This window comes from Pyxicephalus adspersus, chromosome 1 (assembly GCF_032062135.1).
Source record: "Pyxicephalus adspersus chromosome 1, UCB_Pads_2.0, whole genome shotgun sequence".
NCBI lineage: Eukaryota > Metazoa > Chordata > Amphibia > Anura > Pyxicephalidae > Pyxicephalus > Pyxicephalus adspersus.
The window spans coordinates 85,141,607-85,164,892 of NC_092858.1; the positions used below are offsets into that span (position 1 = coordinate 85,141,607).

Here is a 23,286-nt window from a genome sequence, read left to right on the forward strand (position 1 = left end):
GTAAACAGGAATAATCTGTAAACATATACCAAATGTAGCAGTATTTTAGGAGCAATGAGCTATTGGAGGTTTTGCATTGGAGGTAGCTTGTGTAGCTTTGAAAATCCCAACAAGCCCTAGAATTCCTATATATATAGAAAGATGGTGATCTGAAGGTAATGAATACAGCTACCACAGCCATTTATGTAATTTAATTTGGTTTCTCAACCAGGGTTCCTCCAGAGGTTGCTAGGGGTTCCTTAAGCAATGAGCACTTTGTGCCTCTCAGGTCAGCCAAAAAGAAAATTGGTGTGTCCTAAATTATCAATAAAGGTTGACATCTTTCCCACTGGTCAGCAGTGCATCAAACATTTTAGATTTCCATCAGTCAAGTTACTTAAAAACATGCACAAATAAAAAAATGGAAATGTCATAGAAATGCTGATAGTATCTCCAGCAATGACTTGTACTTACAAAATCTCTTTCCCGCTGGTGTCTTTCCTCGGCTTCTTTCATAAGCTGAGTTGTCTGCTGTAGTTTGGCATCAATTAGCTGCTGCTGTAGCTCTTTATGCTTGAAGACTTTATCAATGTGCTAAAAAAAAAAAAAAAAAAAGCCTGGCACAGTTAGAATTATATATTATATATGGAGGAAAAAAACAAAGCAAATGAATACATAAATTATGAAACAAAAGTATAATAGGCCACTCCACCCTGAATGTTTGAATGTTTTGTGCAAATACAGCAAATAAATTCCTAATAGCCTCTTGCATCTGTTTACGAACTTGGTTGTTTGAACAGTGGACAAATTTTTAAAAAACAGTACATTTAAAAAAATCAATAGACTTAAATGATAACACTGTCTATTTAATGAGACACAATAGAGAAAATAAAAGTAAAACTCCTGGCAAACCGCTAAATACAAAACTAAGATATATGCAGAAATTTTATAACCTACCATGTATAAGCAATTGCTTTTTGAAAGATAGGCATCCTGGGGAGAGCAGCACCTTAACAACAAAGGCTCAAATATGACCTTGTTGGCTGTGAACACTTAGGAACAATAACTTAACAACAATAATGTTCACGGGCAGAACATGCCCATGCAGCAGGGCCCTACTGCCCCCTAGTGCTGCGCTCTCCTCTCAGGATTAGAGGGAATGGCTATACAGGTAGTCCACGATTAAGGACATGGGGATATGGGGACGACTCCTTTAAATTGCAGAAACTCAACATTTTAATTTTTTATAATATTATATATTATAATCCACCAACTACAAAAAATATCATAAGATTTTGGGCACCATTATAACCTTAGATTATTTGTAAAATACAGTAAAAATGCTTATGCCTTCAGACAATGGAACCCCCCAGTTTTATTAGTAAAAATGTAATCACTGTCTCTGATGTAGGACTGAATGCATATAAAAAAACCCTCACCTCTTCCCGTAGAGCATACTGCTCAATAAGTTTCTTTAACTTATCGCCTAGATCTGCATTTTCCTGGCGGAGCTTAGCATTGTAGACATCATGCTGCTCCATCTGTGCTTGTATTTCATTTAAGGTCATCTGGAAATGCGCCGTGGCTTCTTTGCGCTCTTCCTCGTATTCACGTGCCTGATGCAGATTGTCTTCCTAAATTGGAGTAAAAAGTTTTGGTTAGGCTATTTTTCTAAACGAATATGAACCTTCATAATTTCTCAACAGAACTGGAGATCAATTTAGAGGAAAACCTCTGCAAAACATTTTTTTTTTTGTTAAGATGCTTTCTAAGATTTTACTACTGCTAAAGGGATGGGATGATGGCGCTTTACTTATACAGTAAGACACAAACAGCTAAGTTGGTGACAATGTAATGCAAAAATACAAACCAGCAAAACATTGGGTTATTTCTTGTAATGTGTAAAACCATAGATGTGGTTATCTTTTTTCTCACCTTAAGGCCTAATAAACATAAGCAGATAAACTGCTAATTGTATGCACTGACCCTACTGATTGATATACTGATTAGTAATCAAATCATCGCAAGTCCCAAAGCATTTTACCACATGAACAAGATTGTAAGAAGCAAAAGAAGGGAGAAGAAAGACCTTTAAAACACCCCAAATAATATAACACAATTCACACAGTGTACATAACATGATCACCCACCTCCCCATACAACCATATTATTTTTATTTTCAATTGTGAATAAAAAAATAATAACAGTGGCCCTAAAGAAGAATCGATATACAGAAAACTGTAAAGAAAGGACCCTATCTGACGAAAGGGCCTCCTAACATTACTGTTCAGTGGAAAGAATAACTCGGTACATAGAAAAAACTGAGAATTCCACAACTTTTTAGACTTTGCTATAATATTCATTTGTGGTTACGGAGAGTTTAGGGAGGGGAGGTTTTACTGGTCCTATGTACCTGCCTAGTGACAATGGTGTCAGAAATTAGACACCACCAGACAGGAGATAAATGCCCGCTAGAAATCTCTGAAGGAACCAAGGGTGATCATGTGTCCCATTCTGGAAATAGCACAGAAAAAAAAAAAAAGATATGAAATCTAGATAGTGAGAGCCAGACAAATGTAAATCCGCTATATTCAGGACATATAACACATTACACATTACACATTTCAGGAAGTTTCATTGCAAAATGCTTTATCTGAGGCTGCCTCTGTGTTGAATTTTTGTGTTCAGTTTTCCTTTTTTTTTTTTTTTCTAATTCTTCGCAAAATGAAAAGACTAGTATGCTAAAAGCTGACACAAAGGTCTAATTTATGGGCAGTGTGATATAATCTGAATCCCATATCATTTCTGATCTAGCTAGGAAGGCAATAGGATAAAACATAGATTACGATATGGCTAACCTTTAATGTTTTGTTGTGTCTTTGAAGCTCTCTGCACAGTGACTCCAACTTGCTTCGTGCGAGAATGGCCTTGCTGTGCTCACCCTGTAAGTGAACCTTCTCTTTTATCACCTGTGACTGCTTTTTCTGCAAAATCTTCATCTGCTTCTGGAAGTTCCGACTCTCTTCCAGCTGAATTGAATATTACAAGAATAAATGTGGTAAAACCATCATTCATGACATAATGTACAATTTAACAACAACACATACACAGGAACTACTTAGTAATACTTACAAGATCAGCATATTTCTTGCAAAGGGCAGCCAGTTTTTCCTCTGGAGACTTCAAAGTATTTAAAGCCTGCATTAAAAGCAGAACTTCTTTACCTGCAAGTCATATACAAATTCTGTGAGTATCACTACACACAAAAATTGCCAGAAAATGATTAAACAGACTGCTTTTCAGTTGCAGTATTTCCTACCAAGTGTCTTTTCTTGGTTGTTTTCACTTGCTGGGACTTGTTGCCCCCTAGGTGGGCTTAGTCTGCAATCTTCTTTTCCAGGCGATTCCTCTTGAGACATATTTAACAGGTGGTTTGGCACCAGACCTTCTTCGATATTTGTGCTTTGTACTTCTCCTAGATTATCTTTTCCATTGACCATAGAGACAGGCAAACTGGCATTTGCCAACAAGTCAAGGTTATCCTCATTGGATCGGTTTAATTTGCTTTCACCCATCGTAATCTGTCAATACAAACAAATTGAAACAAAACATGACAGTGTTACAAGAAACAGGACAATAAAGGTCTAAATCAGTCAGAGAAGAGGGGAAAACGCACAAATATTTTTAAATCTAATAAATGTTTACTAGCCTAAGATAATAGTGTTGTCCAATGCTTGTCTATATATCTCATGGGACAGTGTAAACAGCAGGTTATGATAAAGTGGACATAGGCAAGGCAAGGCAATGAAAAATCCTCCAGGGCACAGGATAAAACAAAGAAGCTATTTGTGCCTCAGTTCTATGACAAATCCATAATTTAAGGTGTTAACTCCTCATATTAGGATAAAGGGTGGAGCAATGCAAATAATCCTTTTATGAATCTGGACAAACTGTACATCCATAAACACTGGTTTACAGAATGGATACAGCCCAGCAATGGATTCAACTCAGCAAATATTCTATAGAAGACTGGCCACTTTAAGACCCTTAAATTTTTATTAAAGCAAACATGTTATGGGATAAGCATTTTCAGAAGAAGCCAGAAAAGTATGTTTCCTGGATGTAATCCTGACCCCCTTGGCCTAAAATGACCCAAAACAAGCATGCAGCCAGGGAATATCAGAGAAAATCTAGTGACTGTGTATAGGTATTCAGTATTTTGTGGCTGAAACTATATAGGACTCGTGTATACATGAATACATGCATAAATGCAGTTTTGCAGTGTACTGAGCACCACCATCAACATTCTTGTACAATGGAGTTCATACAACCACAAACGTGTGTATAGTTAAACTAAACTGTACATAAATTATTCATAGAAAGAAAGCAAAGTACCATGCTATTAATAAAAAAGTACATTTAGATCATTGCTGTTCAAAGCACTGTGTATTTTACCAGATCAGGGAAATGAAAAGTGAAATATTGCTCTTTACTAAAACTAATTTTCAGTTCATTTATGTCTTGAGGTACAAACTACAAAATCTCAAACTTTGGCTTTGTACACTGAATTTACATTGATCAGCCAAAACACTAAAGCTGTCTGCATAACACTCTGTAGGTTTTAGTTAGGCATGTACTCTGCAAGATCTCCAAAGGGTTTCTTCCACAAGATGTTAGCAGCAGATCCTTTAAGTTACACTACCTACCTCAGTGTCCTATAATGTGACTGGGTAAGGGGCTTGCTGGCTGTCAGCACCTGCCTAGGAGTGCAACAGATAATAAAACAGTGGAAATAGAGGCTGCAAAAAATGCTCAACTGTGTTTAACACCAATCATCCAATCATGAAATGCCTTTTATGTTTGCAGTTTCAATCAATAAAGAAAATACTTTATCAAATAAAAACTAGTGGAAGGTTTTGAAGGTATGTTGAAGGTTTTATTTACAGACTCCAAAGACTGAAAGACAGAGTGACTTGAGATTTCCTCCTAAAACCATGGCCAAGGCACATCCAGAGGTCTTCCAAAAGTAAATTACATATTATTTAAAAAAAAGGGAGGAGGGGTGTCAAAACTTAGGTAAAGAATTACAAACTAAAGGAAACAGGCCTGAAAGTAAAAATCAACCCAAATTATTCTGTCAGTATTACAGCAGCATAACCCATGCAGAAAGTGATTTATCACCAGGAATGAATACAACATTCACATGTTGGTTTTACATCATAGATGGTTTTAGATGGAGTTTTATACTATTTTTACAGATGAGTGTCACCAACCATTTTATATTACTGATTTATATTATGACATTGTAAATAAATATTGTTCCTTCTCAACAGATCTTGTTTTCACATGTCACTATTTGAAGATCCCAAAAACATTCATAAACAGGTCTGTTATGTATTGCAGTTCCTGTTATCAGGCAGTTCCAGTGATCTGAAAGGTTTGTGGTAGAAAACACTATCTATATCAGACTCTGAACACAAGCACACTACTTAGTCGGGTCACTGGTTTTACGTGCAAAGCAGCTTGAGGAATACAGTGAACTGAGTCACTGGGATTGCAACATACAAGCTCAATCAGAGCGCTTAGGGGCACTTAAAGGGATTACCACATATGAAAACAGATCTCTGGAACAAGTTTCTGGTGCCTTGCCCAAGCAAAATAGTTTAACTAGTTTAGCCCACTGACAAAACTGCTTAGTCAACACGCAGAACTAAACTACCGGACTTAACTACAATGAACAGATTCAGTGTGCTAACAACACACAAAACCAACAAGCAAATAGGATCACATAAATGTAGGAAGTGAAGGAGAATAGAAGAAAGACCCCATTTAAAGAGAAACAAAATGTTATGTATTCTAATAATACAAATGCAAGTTAATTTACCCAGCCGTCTTTGAATTTAACCTACAAAAGAGACAAACAAAACAGACATACAGGGCAATTTAAATGAGAGAATAAAAGTAAAGCACAGTGCTTAAAAGCTGAACAGCCTGCAAAAAGACTCAGTGTTTAAATATACACATAGATGTCTTTAAAAATTATATATATGTGTTGAGTCCTTTACAGACTTCTACCACACAGCACAGCCATCATATTGACCTGCCTTTGCTGCAATTAGGCAACAGGTAGTTCACCACCCTCGGTCTCTAATATTGGATACTGAAAGAGCAGAAACAGACAGTGTAGGGAATCTCTCTACTTTCTCTCTCTACTTTTCTGTCTGGGTTCCATTGCATTGTCTCAAGTGCTGGCCCTTCTTCTCACACTTACAGATTGCTGACGTGAAATTTAGGTACTTACACTAATTATATTTAAATTCCTTTCTGTAAAACAATCAGTAACTGCGTTCATTGGTGTTCTTATAACATGTGCTTAAAGTCCAGCTTGGGATTTGGTTCACCGTTCCTGGGGATTTTGGCACATTATGTTCATATGTACATTAACTCTCCTTATATTAAGGTAGCACGTTAATTTTGAATGGGCTTTCAAAACACTCAGTCCAGCCAGAACTGTACCCACCTCTGTATTGTTAACACAATAGATTTAAGTGCAAAATAAATGGCACTGCAACATGCATAAAGGGTGTATTGCCATGTAATACCACAAGCTCTAAAGGAAAGCAATATGCTATACAATATCTAAGGAGCTACAAAACACTAGGTGTGCCTATTGCTAACAAATGTGTACTAAGAAGTATAGAGAAACACAAAACACCGCCCCATAATACTGAACTATCTGTCAGAAAATCCAATTGCCAGACCTCCTTACCGTCCGGTTTCTAGGGTTTTGGTAAGAGCTTGGAAATTTTAGGTTGAGAGTCTCTTTTGTTTTGAAGTGAGCCTATTACTTTGCCTACTACGGGTGAAGTTTACTTTAAATGCCAGAAAAGTATATAGTTTCATGCATAACATACATGCCTGTTCGTTTTGTAGTGTATTTCCATACCAATGTATTGTAACAATGAAGGATCAATTACCATAATTGTCAAAATCCCAGGTGCAGTTTAATAGAGGGTGTATCCTAGTAAGCATTATTTTACTATAGAAAAATAGGAGCTGAGACTCCTAAAGCAGTTTAGAAAGTGATCAGTTTAAAGGAAAAGTAAAGGATTCTTTTTTCAGACAAAATCCTGGAAAAGAGATAGTATAGGTAAAGCACATATATACACGCTGTGAAAGTGAAAATCAAATTTACTCTTGCACTGGGGGTGCTTCTCCAAGGGTTCAATGCTTGTTTTTTGTCTAGCGGTAACAACGAAAGCATCTATACTTATGTTATCCTTAATGCTGCAGGCTTCCTCCTACCTTCATATCTAGTCTTTTAAATGTTCCATTAGATGCAAGCACTCAGACATCTTCACAAACAATGCAAAAGCAACAGCCTGATGTTGTAAATGAGCATACAGGAGAGTCTGAGAGTAAGGAAGAAAGCGCTGGCTTCTGGGTGAGCCAGGAGAACTGCTGAGCAAAGAAAGCATTCAACGCTTGCAGTGAAGGGAAAGTAACACATCAAGGGTAAATTTATATAACCCCAAGATCAGCTTGAAGTATTTGGTTCTCCAAGACTCCATACCCAACATACCTTTGTTTGTTTTTAGTCCCTATGCAGGAATATGACGAGCAATTTATATGCAAAATACCCTAATCAGACCTAAAAGATACCAAGGCCTAATCTCTTGTCCATACACTGCACAGTTCACCAAACTTTGAATATCATGGGAAGTGTCTCCATTATAGAACACAAACCCACAATCTAAAATCTTTCCTTTCACACTTTTTTATTGACAGTGATCCCAACAACCATTGCTTCTCCACTTTGTTTATATTCAGCAGAATCTGTGCAGTAAAAATGCACGGACTTCTTTTATTGGGCAAGTAGTCAGAAGATGTCCAGTTATCCTTTCCATAGTCTGTGGTACTTTCCTGCAATGTCACTGCTGCATGGTAATGAAATGAAAGCCATGTGGCGATGATCTCAGCAAGTAATAAATGTGAGCGAAATAAGTTAAAAGTACTTTGAAAAGAAACCTCAACTGAGAGTAGTAGGAGATTGCCAATGTTAACTTCCAAGGAGAAACTAGCTGTTTATTAGAAGTCTATAGGGCTTTACTTAACAGGTGCTGCTGGATACCCTCCACAACCGCCAAACACTGGAATCTTAGCAAGAATGAACATGTGGAGTTACATGAATGGGTTATGTTCAGTCAGGGGATGAAAACATGATAGCTCTACTTTGTTTAAAAGTGCAGTCAGCTTTTTTTTAATAGGGGATACACATAGAAGTAAAGTATAAAATTAAAGGGTTGATTGCATAAATTGCATTGGGGTTATGATATAAAAATGAGCTTAGATACAAATCATGCTTAGCATTTTTTATGTAATATTTCTGGATGCATAAATACAATAGCTATATCTTTTTTTCTAAGATCAGACATACAGTCAGCATCATCCATTCCCAGATACATTACATCTAACAGGAGACAAGAGGATATTTACATACAAGACCTAAACTTTACATTCTCCACCGACATGGCCAGAAGTTAGGGCTATAAAATCCTTTTCTCTTCCTAGAGATTTTGTATACAGTAAATGTGTAAATCAGTATGTCCACCAGGCTACTTCATTACCTACACAATAAAACCAGCATTTTAAAACAAACCTTAATATTGTTATCAATAAAATCAAAGTTGTCCTTGAAGCAGCAACGGATTTAAGTGACCGTTAAATATTCATAATCTGTTAGGGACAGATGGCACAACAAATTAGGATAATCTTGGGTAATCCAACTGGAGTAAAACTGTGTAGAACAGAATGTAATATGATAACTATCCTAACACTCACTGTAAAAAAAACAAACAAATATCCATGAGATGAATGTTCTCTATGAACATTAGGAAGTTTAAAAATATAAAAAAATAGTAGTTTACTACCCATTAGCAAAACCAACCATGTTCCCCTTTCCTATCTGTCCAGCTAGTGTGTTTGTTAAAATGGTACACTGTAATGGTCAGAATACAAGGTGTGATACATTCAGGACCAAAATTTACTAGTGAGGAGGGAACACACTGGACTAGTCATCAAGAAAATTCAAGCAGTGTTATAGATTCCAATTTCCTACCGAATCTGAGGGAAGCTCTTACACCAAAGCTTGTCATGTATACTGTGAAAACTAGGAAGCTGCTCTGGTGAAATGACAGCATAGTTCTCATGCTGTCACAATGCCTTATATGAACTGGCAGGATCACCAGGTATTTAAAGCATGAAAGAATAAAAGACAAGTGCTGTATAAAACATGTTCCGTACAAATGTAGACAATTTTGTTTGTACCCCCTATGTACACAAAAGAATCCACAGTTGTCTCTGCTATAACTTAAAACTGACAAAAGCAAACGCCACCCCTCGTTGTTTATTCTATATTTAACAAAACTCAGACTTTACTTTAGAACAAATATGATGGGACCCTAAAAAGCAATCCCTGTAGCTTGTAATGAGACATCAGAACCTGTCAACAAATACTTTGGCCTATTTCCAGGCCGTCAGTTTTTTTCCAGGCTCTAGGTTTCAGTTCCTTCCATTGATGTTCGATAGAAATCAAATCTGGGTTTTTAAAAATCTGCTTTGAAATAGTCTAATCTTTTGTTCTTAGACACACTTGTTCTAGTCATAGCTGTGTGTTTTAGGTCATTATCCTGCAGTACAATCCATGACCTATGACAAAACTTTCCAAAACTGGTCAGCACCTTTCACTCCAAAAGATCTTATTAAGATATTTGCCTTGCAAAGTCTTGAGAGCCTGAGACCAAATGCAGCAAAGCTGTCTCAATATATAATATATAACAAGCCTCCTTCGTGTTTCACAATAGGTATAATGTTCTTTGAAAAGCTTTTTTTTTTATATACATCTAACTAACATAAGCTGATGTGACTTGCCGAAAAGTCCAGTTATGTCCCCCAAAAGCAACATAGTATGGCAGTGTTCATTTTAGCAAATTTAAGTCTAGCTTTTTTTTTTTTTTTTTTTTAGGTCTTTTATTTAACAGAAAAGTCCTCCAGGGCATTCTTCCATTGAGTCCAATGTCACCTAAAAAGGGACAGATGATACAACCAGACACTGATGGACCTTGGAGTTAAGCTTTAACCATTTTGGAAGTTGTCCTTTTTTTCCAACTAACATTCTGCCCATTCTAGGGTTAGTTTTCCTCTTGATGCATGGTTCAGGGAGGTCGACTACAATCCCATGACCATTAAACTTAATATTTGCCACTGTTGGCATAGGAACATCAAGCTGCTTCAGGGCCCTATGACTCTTGCCTTCAACATACCACTCTATAATTTGTTTCTAAACTCCTCAGGCAACTCTCTCCTTTGCTTTTATGTTCAGTGTGGGGCACATGAAGGCAGATAAACGAACAGTAAAGCAACTACTGTACTTCATTTAAAGACTGAATGACTGAGAAAGTTTGAAAAGAATCACTCTAATGCAATATATTTGTGACTTTTCTATAGGTACCAACAAATATGTCCAGACCAATTTTGAAAATCTTTGTGGAATAAGCCATATCGTGTCTTATTACACACCTGTCTTTGTTTTAATCACATTTTAGGTGTGACTTTTTCAAAAAGGTCTAAAGGTACCGACAAATTTGTCCATGGCTGTGTACAGCCAGTTGTATGAACTTTTATTTTTTTAGGTTACCATACATTTTATTTAAACCTGCTGACCTTTTTAAACTAGTAATAAGCCAGCACAGATGGCGGTGCGGAAGGGTAGCTTGTTATAGTACATGAAGTACATGAGTTTACATGCAATAAATCATTTGAACATTACAAATATGGTTGTTCTTCTAGCTTAAAGTGGATTTTTGGGCATAAACAAATAAATACAAAGGTTGTACCCTCAGCCGATGCAGAATATAATGCATGGATTTACTGAGCTGATTACTTCCAGGGTCCCATTGTAGCTGGCTGTCTATGTCTTTTCTCTCCAGCACTGAACATTGGCAGTCACTTTATCAGGTAGAATGCATGATGGTGCCGGTGAGAAGACATATGGCAAGTTGAAGACCAGGAAGAAAAAAAGCTTTGGGGAGAGAGGTTGTCACAATCAGAACTGAAGTCACAACCAGATTAGGCAGCTAGGAAGATAGTGGATCCCAGGCAAATTTTCTGCTCTATTGCAATATGTGCAGATAAATCCACCATTATATTGTACTGGGGCTGGCGTTGGGTGAAAGACGATTTCTGTATACCACACTATAGATATTACAGAATTTATGCCCAAGCTAGTGACAGCTGCACCATACATAAGGCATCAATATTATCAAGAACAATACATATCCTATTCATTATATATGGCCGATCAGGCAGCATGTCATAGGACGTCATAAGACATTGCAAATACTGACAGGTGCACTTACAGTTCAGCCCACATTCTTTAGTCACCAGTGCTGGCAAGGTCATCATAATACCCAGATCCTTCAGACGAAGCATAAACAAATAAGACCAAACTATTATCCCAAGATTTACACAGAACCCATTATGATTTGACTAATGCAAGAAAAAAAAAATTGATTCTAAGTTAGTATAACTATACCTAAGCTTAATTATTCTTCACTCACTCCACCTGTGTCAGAGGTCAATATTAATGACGAGGATTTCACCAGATTCTGCCCAGTTGCCCTTGGCAGTCGCCTGAAAATTGTGAGTAGCCACCAGAGCAGAAATAGATATACTGTATTCCAACGGTGACCCCGATTCAAATTAAAAGAAGGGAACTTGTCACATGACAGGAAGTAAAGAAAAATCTTTTTGACACCAATGACAAAAAAGTCCAGTGTTTTAACTATCTATAGTTTCAATATAGAGTGTGTATTAAGGCAAAACATTTAGTTTTGGATGTAGCAGGAAAAGGTTAGACCCCCAGACAAGTCCTCCTTGCTGTATGTCCCTCTTTGGGGAGATTTATCCCCTGTCCATTATCACCAAGACAAAGTAAGCTGAAGGCCAAAAGTTTGAGTTGTCATCCAACCAACATGTGCAGTGTTCTCCCCCGCCCCATTTAGCTGGCCGCACCACCCGGCATTTTTCATTACCCAACCGGCTGTTTTTGGGTAGTTACTGATAAGTTGGGTCACATTACAAGGTCTGCCAGCCGCCTAAAATTTCCTCCCACCTGGTTAAAAAAAAATCCCGGGTTGAGCACTGAGATGATAGAAAGTCTTCCAACAGGTGATGGCTGTTCCATGAACAACTTTCTGGGATGAAATTTTTATTCACTGTGGGGAGATTTTCTATCATTTCCACATGCATCTTAATGCAATCACATGCAAAGTAAAACAAAGTGAAAATCTCCCTAGTGAGGTGCAAACAACAACCAAAAAAAACCATCTAAGTGTTTAAAACTTCCCCGCTCTATAAAAAACAAACATTTTAAAAGAAACCATACCTGTAAAGAAGTCTGGTAAAACAGAACTAAATAATCAACGGCGTGGTTGGGCATTTGCCATTATGGTGCACACTTTCTTTATGCACCCCGCAGCAATGACAGCTCCATGATCCTGTCACTGCTACATCCCGGGGATACATTGCCCCCAGTATCTGGGTCTACTAGTGATGGTTTCTTGTATACAACCAGGCTCCACACTACAGCGTACATGTGCCGCGCAAACAAAACACCAATCAGACTTTGCATTTATTTTCTGCCAAGAATCTCTACCTAATGGTGACTTTTTGATTCTACTTCAAGACTTAAAGCGTACCTAAACTCAGAAATTTCACTTTACATAAAAGGGTAAGGAACCCGACTATGTAAGGTAAAAATTCTGTTTGGGGTTTTTTTTTTTTTAAGTTCAACACCCTTAAAAAAAAAAAAAAAAAAAAAAAAAAAAAAAAAAAAGAAAAGAAAAGAAAAAAGGTTAAGCACCGCCCCCTAACTCTGATGGCACAAAGCCTCTCAGGATACCTACGTCATACACCCCAGAAGGCTCTTGGGTGCTCCTTCTACACTTGCCTTTATTTGAAAAGGCAAGTGCATGCGCAGTGGGATCGGCAAGTTTTTTTCCAAACTACGTCACCTGATCTCGCACCTGCATCGGGTGACCTAGAAAGAAGGACCCAGAAGGCGAAGATGGTACAGAGACGTATGCCGGGACGACATGGGACCCGATAGAAGACACTTTCAGGACTGATAGATTGCACTGCAAGATTGAAGAAAAATGTTTTTTTGTTTTAGGCACTTTTGAATTTACTTCCTCTTTAATTTGCTGTGCAGTGACCCTGAGACATTTTCTGTCTAAAATAAAACAGACACTTTATGGAGTGTCACCCAGAACTTGACAGCTTTTATCACCAGAACAGAAAACAAAGGGCAATCAAAGTGTAGAGAGAGGGGTCACCTGTCCTGACAAATACCCGAGGGATGGAGAGATCTCCTCACACTTCCTGTTAGGTAATCTCTCCAATAGGGCACAAATTAAAAATAAATTTCCTAAGCTCCAAGTTTTGGATATGCCATGAAGAGCCATAGACCAGTAATATGAGGGTTCCCTAGTATGTGTATGGAGAGGTCACATTGCCGAGCTCATATTGACTTTGGCGGCCATTTGTTAGCACACACACCGAGCTCGGTACAGGCAATGACAGGTGGTGTGTGAGTTTCCCCTCGTGTCCCCCCAGCCCCGGGACACCGCACATACACAGCCAGGCATTGTATCTGGCTCCCTGCTATTACCTGCCCACAGCCGTCTAACTTCTCCGACTCCTGAGCATCTGCAACAACAGCCGCCACTTCCACCTGGGACGACATAATATGACGCAGTGTTAGAAGTGCCGCGGTCTCGGCACCAGCCAAATCCCCTGCGCAGCGATAAGCCCTACAACCCCGAACACGGCTGACCAATCGGAGAAAAGGCAACATTACACGGCACAGCAGCTACTAGCCACGTGACTGGAACGAGCTTCTATACGGCCATGTTTGATAAGGGAAAAACAAGATATTCGCGTTATATTTTGAATAATAATACTTCGTATATTCATAATCCTAAATGATTTATTCGTATGTTTAAAGTAATTATGGAAGCTTACTAGCGGTCCATAAAGCCATACTGAACACAAGCCTGGCTATAAATTTAAAGTGCTTGGAAACGTGTCATGTGGCGTTAACTTTCTGAAGACAAATTTTTTTCACAGCAGCCTGTGTGCACATATACCACTGCAAACAAACATAAGCTGGGGAGAAATATACCACTGTGGTTTAAATGACACCGACCATGATAATGAAGACCATTTTTTTTGTCTTCAGGAAAATGGCCGCTAATCAGGATTATAGTATGGCCTGTTGAAGACGGAAGTGGAAACAGAGCGAAACGTAACGTAGTGACGCAAGGTGACGTACTCACGTTGTATACAGAAGCGCTGCACAGAGGCAGCGTGAGGAGGAGAATTGCTGTGCCGCAAACATGAACGCGCCACCGGCCTTTGAATCGTTCTTGTTGTTTGAGGGGGAAAAGAAGTGAGTATGAGGGCTGTGAATGATTCCACAATACGAATCTCAGGTATTGCACTGGTCTCCTCTTCTTTACTGGGAGACATGCAGGCTAATCACGTATGTGAAATCTTATCTCTCCTTATAGAGTTTTCTTCAAGCTAAATGTACACAGAGAAGGGGAGCAGATTTATCTTTCTTCAGCAGAGAAACACACACAGGTCCTGTCCCTCCCCCAACAGTGAATTAAGAAGCAGATGACTGATGAGGTTATCTCTCTGTCCTCTCCCTGCAAATCACTGGTTATCAAGCACTGTAATAGCACCTCTTCCTCTCATTTGTCCCACCCTGAGCTCTGTTGTACAGATAATATATGAGATTCACATACTTAGACAACTTTGTAATTTAAAAACACATGTAATGTTGTGTTAAAATGAATAATTTGTGCCTGGGATACTGCCTTAATAAGTAATGTTTTGTGACTGAGAAGTTTCTTACCTGGAGATCCTACCTGTAACAGTATTGAGTACCTTTAGTTATTGCTGAAAGCTGTAACTAAAAAAAATGCCACATTGTGCAAGATGATTAGTTATACTTACCTCTCTGGTAGGCAGTGAGCCCCAACTTTGAAAAAATGTCCAGCTTACCCATAGCACCCCTCTATTTGTTTTGGTTTCTCCCACCAGCCCTTGTGTCATTACACCACATAGATGTGACACAGCAGCCCATGGAAAGAACCACAGGGTGCAGCAGGGGCACAATGTGTGTGTGTTAGATGCTATAGATTCTCTTAAAAAGGTAAACTTTGCTGCCTGCAAAAAGTGTTAGTACAACAAAATTGGCTCCCATCACACACCAGACAAATGAGCACCATGGCTTGGGGTTGGGAAGAGGTCAGAGGGACTCTGGATTTTTCTTTTTGCTATCTCACAAGTGTTTTTTTGTTAACCAGGATAGAGTAGGAAAGAAATATGATAATATATGTTGCTTCTTAAGGGATCTTCCCACGCTCATTGCTCCAGGTATAAATTGACTGTATAAAACTTTACTGTATGACTAAATCGCTGGCCTTTGTGATACTCAAAGCATCATTGTTGCAGTTGCATGCCCTTTTCTGTCTCCTGCAAGTTCCTATAGTCCAATGAGGCAGCTCATGATAGTGATTGGCCAGCCTGAATCTTTAAAGGAAGGGAAGCCTACAGCTAGCAAAAGGCTTCTTTCTGCAAGACTACAGTGTCTGAGCTTTTACCCAGTGTGTTTACCTATAGAAAATATTTTGTCTTTTTGTTTTCTATTCATAGAATAACCATCACCAAAGACACAAAAGTACCAAATGCCTGCTTGTTCACTATAAACAAAGAAGATCACACAATTGGAAACATTATTAAATCGTAAGTAAATACATGTGGTAAGATTTACTAGAATACTTACACAGGTAAAGAGAACCTGAATTGTTATCATGTGTAGCTGTGCTTAGTGCAGCTTTGGGCACTGGTGCTAATTTTTAATTAATAGAGGTGAATCTAAAGCCATCTTTTTCAGACTTAGGTAATGTGTGGAAATGTAAGAACTCTTTCAGGTTTTTATTTTGTGTAATGATCAGTCTGCTAGAAATATATACAAATACAGGTGAAATCTTTATATGTTGACCTCTGTTCTAGTGACAACTCTGAATACCCTCCTTGTCTAAAAGACATTTCCCCTAATTCCCTGTTGAGTCTCAAAGACAAAAATGCACAAGAATCTACCCCCAAAAAAAAAAAAAATCAATAATGATGTTTTACTTTTTTGGATTGATTTGAACACCTAAAGTAAAGTTATGTGGATGCTGTTTCCTTGTCCAGTGAGGCGACAGAGTAGGGTATAGGAAGCTGTATTTGGCGAAAGCCATTTGTTTAGCTGGCATGTGTAATGTGTGTAACTTGCACATGATGCTTGCAAGTATTAGAGACGGACTAATTTATAAGAAATGTTTAAGCAGGTTGTTATCTTCTCTCTTTGGTACTTGGAGTGCCCAGAAACCAGCAGATGTAAACACTTTTTTTGCTGTAGATAATGTTTAATGGCAACTGTAGAGTTTTCTTGCAAGATTTTAAAAACATGGTGCAGAACTGCACAAAACTTCTTCTCCATTCCTAACACCAGACTGTACCTTGTAAATACAAGCTAGATCAATTGTGTTGAGATTTTGTACACAAGGCCTAAAATGTTGCTCCTTTTTCAGTTTGTTTCCCCTGTTTTATGAAAATACTGTGTAATGCAAGGCTCAGGCAGATGTTAGGTTGGGGAAAGGAAACATGTTCTTGCATTAGCACTGTGATGTTTTTCTATTTGTATTTTTTTTTTTTTTTTTAAATTTGCTCTATAAAGAAGTCTTCATGGTGTTCGCATTGATTTAATTTTACATGGTTTTTTTTTTTTTTACAGGCAGCTGTTGAAAGATCCTCAGGTGCTATTTGCAGGGTACAAGGTGCCTCATCCCCTGGAGCATAAAATTGTTATTCGAGTTCAGACCACACCTGAATACAGCCCTCAAGAGGCTTTTACCAATGCAATCACAGACTTGATAAGTGAGCTGTCTCTTTTGGAGGAACGATTTCGGGTAGGTTTATCATGTCTGAGGGCCATTAGACACTTTGAGAAAAAGTGGTGGGTCCGGTGCTCCTGGGATATGTAGTCCCCACACCATTGCTCAGGGAGGTGTTTGAGTGCGTGCTCAATGACCTGAAGACTGTAGCAAGTTTGAAAAATTAAATAAACTTTTATATTGCATTTTAAAGTAAAAATGGTATTCTGAAACATTTTTTAATGCAATATTTGTTAATAATTTAAGGGTATAGGCTGGGTTTCAGGTGCATAAGGATCTGAAGCATTGTAAGGGTAGATCACATAGTTCAGATTAAAAGACAAAATGTTCAGTTAGGTCCTTACTAATTCCTAATATTGAAAATCCTTAGGAAGCATTTATTTCTTCGATAAAGTGGTGTTAACTGAAATCTTTTATATATGTGACTTTTATTACCTTCTTTTCTAGGTTTCAATTAAAGACAAACAAGAAGGAATCGAATGAGCTTAAGACAGAAACCTGCATTGGCTTGAGGTCCTCTGCTGTCATTTTAAAGATTTCCCTTTTCTGCGGGGAAAATATTTGTCTAATTTTTTTCTTTATGATATCATTAAATTGCACTTGTTAATTTGCAATTTTTTGTTCTGTTTAAACATTCATTGATAATGTTCTTTAGTCCTAAAGCAGCACTGCTTTATGGTAGTTTGTAATGTTTAGAGACTTTGAGAAATGCTTTGTTTAAATAAATCCAACATAAAATCCACCTTGGAGGCAGTCTATTTAACCAAATTGTTTCTATATTTTTTCAGCCATTATGAGGATTGTAAAAACTTGCATTTACATAATTTGTTCTTTGTTGTGTCTGTAACTTACCATCATACAGAAACTATTCAAAATGTTTATGCAAATATAGTTATTGAATAAGCAAACTCAAATGGGAGCTCTGTATAGTACATTTAGACTCTTGCTTGGTTTGTCTATGTGACTGAATACTTTGGGGGAAATATATTCATAATTTGTGAGGTTCTGTTTTAACTAAAGCACTTAAAGCAGAACTTCAATAAAATCAGCAAGGTACTTGAGAAGGAACACACAATGTATTTTCTGTAATAAAATGAACTTACTACCTGTTCACAAGTATTTAAACTCTCCTTGCACTAATGCTGGTGTCTTCACACAGTCCGCTTCAAAGTCTTCATTATCACTCATAGACAGTAGCTGCTCAAGCACAAAGTCTGTGTCAGCCTTCTCTTCAAAGCCACAAGATGAGGAATACACAGACATCGGTTACATTTATTATCCTGGCAGTATTTTATAATCGCAATGTTTGTGTGTTTGGTGTCCTAGGATCGAAGAAACTTCCTCGGAGATCCTCCAGCTGGTGTCCATTTTAATTTTGACTTTGGTCAGATGTACCCTGTCGCTCTTGTAATGCTTCAGGAAGATGAGCTGCTCAACCGCATGAGATTTGATCTCGTCCCCAAACTGTAAGTTGCCTGAATTTGTGTTGTGTGTGTTTTTTTTTTTTTTAGTTGTCCTTTACACTGGAACTCCCAATGCTGTTTATTAAATTTAATTTTTAGACTGTGACCACTACAGAATCTATAACATAAATCAGCCTTGCTAAGCACATCATTTTATTACTTTACAGTTGGGAGACAGGCAGACAAGTTTATTGATAAGTCCTGAGAATCATGATCTGTTCTTCTACTTTCTAGGGCTCTATTACCAAGCTTTTTCTCTTTTCCTGTTCTGCTGACAACAGTTTTACAGGAAGTCAGTAAAGATCTGCAACAGAAACTGAGACTTTTTGGTCTCAAATGTTGTTTTATTCCAAAAGCTATCCTCTGAAAATCCAGTCTGTATGGATAGTATAGCAACTTGCCGACTTGGCAATTTCCACAGGCAGTGTCAACCCGCAAGACCTGTAATCTGTTACATTACAGAGAAAGCATTTCTTTGATTTGTTTTTAGGAAGGTAAATTAGGATACCTATCTAAAGACTATTTATTCAACAAAAGTGAAACCTTCTTCTCTCTTCTACATGTTTGTCTGTGTTTCTCTTGGGAAAGTTCCCTTCACTTCCTTTCATCTATGCTAATTTTTCTTTTCTAGCGTGAAAGAAGAAGTCTTTTGGAGGAATTATTTCTACAGAGTATCACTAATTAAGCAATCTGCACAACTAACTGCATTGGCAGCCCAGCAATCCACAGGCAAATCTGATAAAACAAACAACAAACCGGATGATGGTGGTTTAGAAGGTACTAGACACACATCTTTGGTTCCTAGAAATATGTTCTGTGATCAAATCTTTTTAATCCTGTGATCCTCCTTCCCAGCAGGTATGTACACTCCAGGTATCCGGTTTTCAGGTTCAAAGCACTGTCGGCAATCACAAAGGAGAGGAAAATAATTTTCTCCAGGTTGTCTTTATGACATCAGTCTTCTGAGTTCTTTCCTCCCCAGCCTTGCTGTCCCAAACCTATCCCTTTCATTTTTTGGATTACATTTCTTTAATAATGGAAGCTCAGCATCACATGTGGGTGTTATTCAAGTCGGTCTGCATGCAAATACAGTCTTCTAGGAATAGTCACTTTTTCACAGTGACAGGCACCCATCAAGGCACCTTTATATTTCTGTAGCCTCCCCCAAGAGCCCCCCCACATCTTGCATCATGGCTGAGGATTAATAAGGGGCTTACTTAGGCAGTGCGGTGTGATTTTTTTAGGAAGCAATCCAAATGGCACTTCCTGTATCAAAGCAAAATTTTAAAACATAAGTGTGTTTAGATATGTTTAATGTTTCTTGCTGATACCTAAAATACTATACAGTCATTGTTTGTTGATCTTGTTTAGAAACTGTCAGACCAAAGACTCCACCTGTCGTTATAAAGAACCAAATGAAAACTCAGGAGGTAATTAATTTTCTTCTTCATGTGACAATTATGTGTTTTATTATCAATGTGTTTTATGTATGTAGTTTATCATGAGAGAAACATGACCTAATACTTCTGTATGGCACAAAATTATTCACTCCGCTAGCACGATTTCAGCCAACTTTTAGTAGTGATCAGAAAAAAGGTTGTTTTTGTAGAATTGATTAAAGTGTGTATTGTTTTACACATATAATTTAGTAATCACTAACAGCACATCTAGTAGCTTTATCCTGTTTGTGCTTTTTTATGTGAAATTATGCAGTAAATCTATTTCTGTCCCTAGCTCCATACTATGTACAACTGTAAAGCATGCTGTGTGTTTCCCATTCCTAGGAAGAAGAGGAGATTTCTACCAGCCCAGAAGTATCTGAGTTTGTGAGCGAAGCATTTGATTCCTGTAACATAAATCAAGAAGATCTACGGAAAGAAATGGAACAGCTTGTGCTGGACAAAAAGGATGAGGTTGACACAGCAGAAGGTGACCATTTTTTTTTGTATTATTGTTGTTGGTATTGGGATGAAATAAGTACTTTTTCTTTTTTTTTTTAACTCATTATAACCTAAAGCTCTCTAAGTTTTTACATAAACTAAACTGCCTAATTTTTTTGCCAATTGGGTAACCTGCTTTGGATCACACAGATTAACCATTAGAGGCAACTTTACAAATCTGCTTGAAAAAATCCTGGTGTGACACAAAATACACCTATTATTATTATTATTATTATTATTATTATTATTATTATTAATATTATTATTACACAGTATTTATATAGCACCGACATATTACGCAGCGGCATATTACACATAGGGGACCTGGGACCTAGCGCTGCAAAGGCCAGAGTGCTAACCTCTGAGCCACTTTGCTGCCTATTGGCAAAAATATTAAAACCACTGACAAATTAAGTGATAAACCTTGCTAGTTTGGTAGTGGTGGAAATTGGCACATCTAAGTATCTGAGCAAGGGATAAAATGTCATGGCTAGACTAGTGGGGTCAGATCATCCCTAGAACAGCAGGTCTTCTGGTGTGTTCCCAGTATACAATGGTTTATTCCCTACCAAAATTAGTCCCCACAGGCACATGACTAAAAGATTAGGTGACCAACTAAACAGTGCCAGGATTTACATGATTGTATCTCCCCTGAGCTGCTATGTGGCTAAACCTGGATCATGCCTTAACCAAAAAAAGCTTCCTTTCAGGAAATCAGGCTGGAACTTTGTCTATTTTTCAACTTCAGTTTCTGGGTTTGTGCCAGACCATTTTGAACTTTGTTTATTAAACTTTTGTATTCTAAATTTCAGAGGAGTCCGAAGACTGGATCCAGGAATTACAACAAGTGGTTCAGGAATATGAAGTAGTTGGCTCTGACAAAATGAAGGATGAGAACTGGGACAAAGAGATAGAAGAACTACTCCAGGAGGATTAGTTGCACTTACTCTAATATAGCCAGACCTGGAAAATGTCTCAGTCCTGGTGTAACATTACTACAGTCATTCCTACACAGGCAGAATGGCCTTTACTTGCTCAAGTGACCCTGTCAACATCTGTGCGGTTTCCTTAAGCACCACCAGAAACTTAAGGGTTAATGATGAACTCTTTGTCACTTGGAAATGCATGGACCTATGAGCTTCCCTCTGTTATGGTTTTATACTGTAACAATATTTCCATATATAATTATTTCATGATGTAACAAACTAAAATGATTTAAACTATATGGTGTATGGGATTGTAAGTTGTTCAAGCTGTTTTTTTTTGTTAAAATATATTATATTCAGAAATTGTTCTGGAGAAAAATAAAGGAGATCTCAATCTAAACATTCAAACCTATACACCCCTGCTAAAGTATAGGCCTGGGTGCCAAACAATGGTTTACTTTATGGTAACAATCTGTCATTATGTATTTTCTTTCATTTCAGAGTTTAATTGTTTGACCTTAAACAATTGTTAGTTATGACCTCCAGTAAAGTTTTACATGATTTTATTTTTAGTAGTGTTTTCTTTTCACATTATTATTTATTATTATTATTATTATTTGATTTATTTGACTCTAAAATATTGAGAAAAACTTTTGTTCAAAGGGTTTACAATGGCAAATATAAGGACTTCCATGCACAGCCCAGCTTTTACTGTAAGCGGTGGGTGGCATGTTATCTTGTCTTTCCAGTATCAGATGCAGAATTTATGTATGAAGTCAATTTAGCGTATTGAATTAGTGCTGACAAGAGACAAGATCAAGGGGACTAAACAGTCTTCTGCTGCACTTTTACTCTCCAGTAACAGGCAAGGCTATGTGACTAAATCTATAACATTGTGAAGAGGAACTAAACTGGCAGGGCAGTCCGATCCATCCAGGGGTGTCTTGCATCTGGTCCTGCGTTGTCCCGGAGCCAACGCTCCAGGCGTCGCTATCTTCTCCTGTTCTTCCGGGTTCTTCATCCTACGCCACACGACCCAGGCGCAAGATCAGGTGATGTAGGATGAAAAAAAAATTTGCTGATCTTACTGCACATGCTTGAGATAGGCAAATTTTTCTATTTGCGTGAAAAGTCTCCTTCACATGCCTGAGATGCTTGGGCATTTGCAGAAGGAGCACCCAAGAGCTTACATCACGTATCCGGGTCGGGTTCGTGGACCGTTATTTGAAGCACGGTAAAATTCGCGAATACGGCTAAAAAAAAAAATTCCCTGAGTTTAGGTAAGCTTTACCTGGAGTGAAGAAAAGTGTAACAAAGCTGTCTGTGCTGTATGACCGCCCAGTATGACCATGTGCAGCCTGGGACTGGTAAAAATATTTTCTATCTGTATCTATACTGATTCAGTGTCCTATTTTATTTTAGTTGCACTAAAATTTGTTGCCTACTTAATACAAATGGAAGTTGTCTTTTCCAAAACTCAATGTGAGTATCTTTAGTGTATGAGGCATTACATGTCAGATTGTGGCTTGCATGACATACAGGTCTTGTAGTTTCACAACATCAGTTAGATCTTTTATTTTCTATTATTTATCTGAACCCTACAACAGCTTGAGATCCTATATACTAAAGAATAATTGTACTTGATCCCTCCAAATTCCTATACACAGTTGTCAATTTTGTCACTGCTCTGGGTAGGTCTGTGCCCTGGTGGTGTGAATGCATCTTTGGACAAGGGGGACATCCTGGGGTATAACTTGAGATAATTATAATAAAGTGTAATAAACGTTTAATAATGTTGTGTTTGGTTTTTAGGAAATACAGGCACAGATATAGTTCTGTAAATATTGGAGCTATAAAAAGTAAGTGTGTAAAGGTGATTTTAACTTTCTTTTCCCAGATGAAGAATAGT

The 23,286-nt window shown here is 37.8% G+C and overlaps 3 protein-coding genes across 3 annotated transcripts in view; 2 read left to right on the forward strand and 1 right to left on the reverse strand.

Moving 5' to 3' along the window:
* The window catches only part of TXLNG (taxilin gamma), a gene marked incomplete in the record, with an annotated part of 18,781 nt that extends 4,905 nt beyond the window's left edge, over positions 1–13,876 (reverse strand). Inside the window, 6 exon segments of the mRNA XM_072416738.1 lie at positions 454–573; positions 1,419–1,613; positions 2,838–3,008; positions 3,112–3,203; positions 3,299–3,560; positions 13,709–13,876. Coding sequence (XP_072272839.1) covers positions 454–573; positions 1,419–1,613; positions 2,838–3,008; positions 3,112–3,203; positions 3,299–3,560; positions 13,709–13,783 — 915 coding nt within the window.
* Positions 13,877–14,337: 461 nt separating this feature from the next.
* On the forward strand, positions 14,338–17,956 carry LOC140334447 (DNA-directed RNA polymerase II subunit RPB11-a). Its single transcript, XM_072416739.1, has 4 exons — positions 14,338–14,488; positions 15,763–15,852; positions 16,889–17,063; positions 17,496–17,956. Exons 1-4 carry the CDS (start codon positions 14,436–14,438, stop codon positions 17,529–17,531), a joined length of 354 nt encoding a protein of 117 aa, XP_072272840.1. The 5' UTR covers positions 14,338–14,435; the 3' UTR covers positions 17,532–17,956.
* A 398-nt stretch (positions 17,957–18,354) lies between these two features.
* On the forward strand, positions 18,355–21,943 carry SYAP1 (synapse associated protein 1). The gene is made up of 5 exons (XM_072416743.1): positions 18,355–18,514; positions 19,143–19,288; positions 19,883–19,941; positions 20,296–20,440; positions 21,264–21,943. The coding sequence occupies exons 1-5, from the start codon at positions 18,438–18,440 to the stop codon at positions 21,386–21,388; spliced, it is 552 nt and encodes a 183-aa protein (XP_072272844.1). The 5' UTR covers positions 18,355–18,437; the 3' UTR covers positions 21,389–21,943.
* The last annotated feature ends 1,343 nt before the right edge of the window (positions 21,944–23,286 follow it).

What these genes read in the sequence shown, in the direction of transcription:
- LOC140334447 (XM_072416739.1), top strand. Translation starts at nt 14,436, where the DNA reads ATGAACGCGCCACCGGCCTTTGAATCGTTCTTGTTGTTTGAGGGGGAA. An exon ending in TTGTTTGAGGGGGAAAAGAA is followed by an intron (nt 14,489 to 15,762) that starts GTGAGTATGAGG and finishes TTCTATTCATAG; the next exon opens with AATAACCATCACCAAAGACA. An exon ending in ATTGGAAACATTATTAAATC is followed by an intron (nt 15,853 to 16,888) that starts GTAAGTAAATAC and finishes TTTTTTTTACAG; the next exon opens with GCAGCTGTTGAAAGATCCTC.
- SYAP1 (XM_072416743.1), top strand. Translation starts at nt 18,438, where the DNA reads ATGTACCCTGTCGCTCTTGTAATGCTTCAGGAAGATGAGCTGCTCAAC. An exon ending in GGATGATGGTGGTTTAGAAG is followed by an intron (nt 19,289 to 19,882) that starts GTACTAGACACA and finishes GATCTTGTTTAG; the next exon opens with AAACTGTCAGACCAAAGACT. An exon ending in ACCAAATGAAAACTCAGGAG is followed by an intron (nt 19,942 to 20,295) that starts GTAATTAATTTT and finishes TCCCATTCCTAG; the next exon opens with GAAGAAGAGGAGATTTCTAC.